A 5,644-nucleotide genomic window follows, 5' to 3' on the forward strand; every position below is an offset into this window, starting at 1 on the left:
TATATATATGTGTGTGTGTGTGTGTGTGTGTGTGTGTACGCATATGTTTGTATCTGTGTTTGTCCCTCCAACATCGCTTGACAACCTATACTGGTGTGTTTACGTCCTCGTCACTTAGCGGTTCGGCAAGAGAGACCGATAGAATAAGTACTAGGCTTACAAAGAATATGTCCTGGGATCGATTTGCTCGACCAAAGGGTCGATAAATTAAGTACCAGTTACGCACTGGGGTCGATGCAATCGACTTAATCCCTTTGTCTGTCCTTGTTTGTCCCCTCTATGTTTAGCCCCTTGTGGGCAATAACGAAATAAGAAGATAAATTAAGATCCAGAAATAATTACCTGGGTATTGTTACCTTTTGTTTCGGAACTAAATTCCTCAGGCTATACATTTTTGTTATCGTTTAGCCTATGATCAGTTCTGAATGTGTTCCACTCCATCTATGACCGTTCTGGTCATAGAGAATTTTCTTGCCTTTTTCAAATGGCTTATTTATAGATAAAACAACACTTTTTAGTACTTCCTGACTAATAGAAGAAAAAGGAAGAAGCTACCTTCAAACGGAGACCACGGCCGAATGCTTGCTATAGAATGGGTTTCTTTGAAGGTAAGTAAGGGCCAGGGGCCGGTAATAAATTGGACGAGGGATTAAGTCGAGGGATTAAGAACACTAATCTGTAAGAGGAGCTTGCAGATAAAGATATATACACGCATATTGTGTATAATCTGATGAACTATATCACATTCGACTATTGATGTAATTTTCAAACAGCTATGCAATTAACTTTCAGAATGCACACACGCGTGCGCACGCACACACACACGCACACGCACACACACATGTATTGCATTTCAGACCACACATGATATTTTAGATGTACTTCTTAGGGATCGATTTAAATTTAGGACAGAGGAAATGAAAAAAGCAGGAACGACATAATATAACCAAAGATCACAGGCCTTGTTGGAAAGGATGTGTCTCCCCACTCAACTCCTCTCTCGATAGTCAGAGTGGGAAGGAGCGAGATAAAAGACAGGATTCAATGTAGAAGATTATACAATATCCAGTTGACTAAATGGTAAACATTTCACTAAGCTATAACCATTTGTGTTAAGATATTTCCGACAAGTTAGCAAAAAAAAACAAAAAAAACAAACTATGCGTGTTTTTCAGAAAATATTCCGAAGCTAATACTTGCCAAAATCACGATTCTTTCATGATTCGTTTGCTTTTCAAATATTGCTCTATGGATATTTCTCAGCAAAGGAATTTCTGAACAAATAATGTCACTGTCAAATCAACACGTACACCGTCCTCAACTCTTATTGGTCCTTTACGTTATATTGTGGGAAGTTTAGTCAGCCCTCTGTTCAAAGAACTTTCTATGTTCTACACATCATTCCAAGTTTAATTGTAATGAAACGCTTTTAAGTTTGTTGAATAATTTACAAAACAAAATAAACGTTTAACTGAATGAAGTGAAACTTGGAAGATACTCGAAACTTATTACAAACTCATATTGAAAACAAATATAAAAATATGTTTTCCGAAATATGGATTCATTACCTATTTAAAAGATAAATATATTCTGAAGCTCCTTGACAAATTTGCTGCAATTTAACTTTAAAGATTACTTGCATAAAACAATATGTATGCTTTTATTATTTTATGCTGTTCCGCTTCTGTATTTCTGCATTTCATACCAACAGTGAAAGCTGGAAATGAAATCCTAAACGGAGATTTCGAAGAAATGAATTCATTTAGTCAACCAACTGGCTGGAAGGCTATTGGTTGCAAGCTGGTTACATCAGAAGCAACAAAAGCATCCGGTGACAGAAGCGCTGTAGTCACAAGTCGAGCCGGTTACTGGGCAGGACCACGTCAGGTTATCAATGGTACACAACTTGCTGGAAAGCGGTTTATCATAGCCGCCTGGGTTAGACTGGGGGCCACAAACGACATCACAAACAAGAGCACAATAAGCAATGGTCTTTTAACTGAGAAAGAGAATAGTTTCTCTGGTAGACATAGAGGCTATCGTATTCAGATTGTAGCGAAATACAAAAACGGATCAAAAGAGATTTATGACGTTATTGGCTCAATAAGAGCAATACACGAAGAATGGCGCCAGATTATTGAAAATCATGTGTTTCCTAAAGCATTAACGGGATTAGTAACTATTTTCGTTCAAGGAGAATACGGCATATTCCCATATTTCGATTTCTATGTCGACGATATATCCATTAGAAGTTGGAAGGCACCGGAAGGTTGGCGAGAGGAGGCTAACCGGCGAATCCAAAAGTATCGACAACGTGAAGTGGAATTAGTGTAAGTACCAGTAAATATTTTATCAATTATATATTGATTTGTTAGCACTTATTAGTAAACTCCGCTAAGTCCAAGTCGCGAGCCCAGTTGAATGTGAGATTAATATTATGGCGATTAAATAGCCGAATGTCTGAGATGAACCTTTTGTTAATATGATTATAATTTTTCTGGTTATTAAACCTCATTTTCCAGAGATGGACATAGATAAAATAATATTTACACCTCACTTTATTTACATTATTTACATTTGACGGATATTTATCCTCATCTTGTTTGTTGTTAACACAACGTTTACTTTGACCACAGGCCGATGTACTCTCCAGCCTTCATCAAGTGTCCTGGGAGAATTTCGAACCTGGGTTCTCATTCCTAAGGTTTTTTCCGATATTATTATTATTATTATTATTATTATTATTATTATTATTATTATTATTATTATTATTATTATTATTATTATTATACCTTAAGAATGAGAACCCACGTTCAAAATTCTCCCCAGGCACCTGATGAAGGTTAGAGAGTACATACATCAGCCGAAACGTTGTGTTAACAACAAACAAGATGAGGACAAATATCCGTCAAATGTATATCATGTAAATAATGTACATAATTCCGCATCTCTCAAATATAGAACTGTATTTACATCTCTGTGTTCCGATCCGTTTCATCTCCAAATTGTCATCGGATCCCTCACTTCCAGATGTGTACATAGCACAAAACTGAATTCTATCTAGGAACCTTTATTAAGGCGTAGGATTGGCTGTGTGGTAAGTAGCTTGCATGGTTCCGGGTTCAGTCTCACTGCGTGGCACCTTGGGCAAGTGTCTTCTACTATAGCCTCGGGCCGACCAAAGCCTTGTCAGTGGATTTGGTAGACGGAAACTGAAAGAATCCCGTCGTATATATGTATGTATGTATGTGTTTATATGTTTGTGTGTTTGTGTTTGTACCCCCAACATTGCTTGACAACCGATGCTGGTGTGTTTACGTCCCCGTAACTTAGCGTTTCGGCAAAAGAGACCGATAGAATAAGTACTAGGCTTACAAAGAATAAGTCCTGGGGTCGATTTATTCGACTAAAGGCGGTGCTCCAGCATGGCCACAGTCAAATGACTGAAACATGTAAAAGAGTAAAAAAATGAATGAAGAATCCTAACGTTCTTGTTAACTTATATATGCTCCAGTAGTCGAATCCAATATTTTTAACTGGAGTGTTGGGGAACCGTAAAACTTGAAAAGTAAGTAGCTAAATTGTCACGTGTTTAATAAAAAAACAAAGTTTTAAAGTTATTAAGCGCATCGGATACTATATCAACGAAAGGAGAATTGGAGAATTATATGGAAGCAAACTCAATTGATAAAAATGGAAGGATGGGGAATAAAAGATTTCACTATTTTTGCGAGGACAACTAATTATCAGTTTGAGAACGATTGGTCAAATGGATAAACTCTACCACTCTTCGCTTAGAAATAAAAGTTCTCAATTTGAATCCAATTCAGTAGTATATGCACATCCAGGAACGGGATATTTGAAGACAGTCGAATATCTAACTGATCTAAACATTGCGTGGATGAAAAGTTATCAAATACTACCTAAAATGATAACGTTAATAGTTCGACGTTCGACAAGCTTTGAGCTTTGGAAAGGTTAATCTAATATTGTAAGTACAAAATGTTACTAGTTTCCTATAGCCCCAGGTAAATCTAGATCGACACGGCCCATGATCAAAGGAATTCCATCTATGATCATTAAATGTGTGTATATTTTCGGAAATAGTGAATCTGGGACTATGTTATTTCATATCTTCTTCGTTTCTTAAGGCAACAATAGAGTGCAGATTAAGGCAGCAATATAACATTATAAAAGGTGTCAATTTTAAGACAGCAGGGTGTGATTTTAGGGAAATTCGGTTGCTATTTCTAGCAAGACGAGGGACTGATGATATATTTATTATTGTAGTTTAGTCCCAGGTCAATCATAATGGAACAGAATTATGATGAAAGTTACTTCAGTGGGAACACTTAAGTGTTTTTCTGATGAGCAGGGAACATAAAATGATATATGTGAGTTTGTTGTAATGTTTATTCGTTGGTATTAACCTATCAAAAGGTGGAGGCGCAATGGCCCAGTGGTTAGGGCAGCGGACTCGCGGTCATAAGATCGAGGTTTCGATTCCCAGACAGGGCGTTGTGAACGTTTATTGAGCGAAAACATCTAAAGCTCCACGAGGCTCCGGCAGGGCATGGTGGCGAACCCTGCTGTACTCTTTCACCACAACTTTCTCTCGCTCTTACTTCCTGTTTCTGTTGTGCCTGTAATTCAAAGGGTCAGCCTTGTCACACTGTGTCACGCTGAATATCCCCGAGAACTACATTAAGGGTACACGTGTCTGTGGAGTGCTCAGCCACTTGCACGTTAATTTCACGAGCAGGCTGTTCCGTTGATCGGATCAACTGGAACCCTCGACGTCGTAAGCGACGGAGTGCCAACAACAACCTATCAAAAACAACGAAAAACAGATTTGGCTCTCAGAAATACATACTCGTTTTACACTCGACCATTAATTCCTTGTTTTTCTTCCCCAACCACCTTTTGTAATTTATTCTCCAGTTTTCTCTTTTCTTTTCTGTCATTTTGTTTTTCGACGAAGGACAAGTAAAGTATTCGAAATGTACCGTAATGTCTTCTTTTTGTGTTCATTGCATTCATAATATAAAATCTAATCTCACTATCAAATACTCTATCTGGAAGACTGTAAGCATAAACACGACACACATTTTCGCTTCTGGACTTGCACTGTCTACTCAGTTTTGGCCAACATTTGTCTATTTAGCTCAAGATCTACGAACGCACAGCAGGTAGTAGCGGTAGAAATTATTTTCCTACTACTATTGATGAATTCTTGCTGCGTGCACTTGTGATTGAGTGTGTGTGATTTAGTGATTAAAAAGTGGAAACGATCCGATTTATCCCTAATACATGTTTGAATGGCATCTTCATCAGTTTCTCCTTGAATAAAAGGTAACTTAACCTTAGACACAGTTGAGCTTAAACAAACTAATTAAAAAAACACTTTATTTAACATAATGCATACTTAACCCGAAATTTTATGATGTGTCAGTTACTGAAAAATTCGTAAGGGTGCCGTGTCTACACCACCTGTTTTCGTCTTTTGTTGTTTTTTGTTTTTTTTTGTGAATTCTCCCCTATGATGTATCTTAGGCTGTTCTTTTAAAACCTGGCAGAGCCTTCTCCAGATCAGACCACTGGGGAGAGAGAGGGAGGGAGCGAAGAGAGAGAGAGAGAGAGAGGG

The 5,644-nt window shown here is 37.7% G+C and overlaps 1 protein-coding gene across 1 annotated transcript in view; it reads left to right on the forward strand.

Moving 5' to 3' along the window:
- The first annotated feature begins 1,423 nt into the window (after positions 1-1,423).
- The window catches only part of LOC106882323 (uncharacterized), an 11,553-nt gene continuing 7,332 nt past the window's right edge, over positions 1,424-5,644 (forward strand). The window contains exon 1 of the mRNA XM_014932965.2: positions 1,424-2,330. Coding sequence (XP_014788451.2) covers positions 1,651-2,330 — 680 coding nt within the window. The 5' untranslated portion in view covers positions 1,424-1,650. The remainder of the gene's footprint in view (positions 2,331-5,644) is intronic.

Source organism: Octopus bimaculoides, chromosome 3 (genome assembly GCF_001194135.2).
Source record: "Octopus bimaculoides isolate UCB-OBI-ISO-001 chromosome 3, ASM119413v2, whole genome shotgun sequence".
Classification (NCBI taxonomy): domain Eukaryota; kingdom Metazoa; phylum Mollusca; class Cephalopoda; order Octopoda; family Octopodidae; genus Octopus; species Octopus bimaculoides.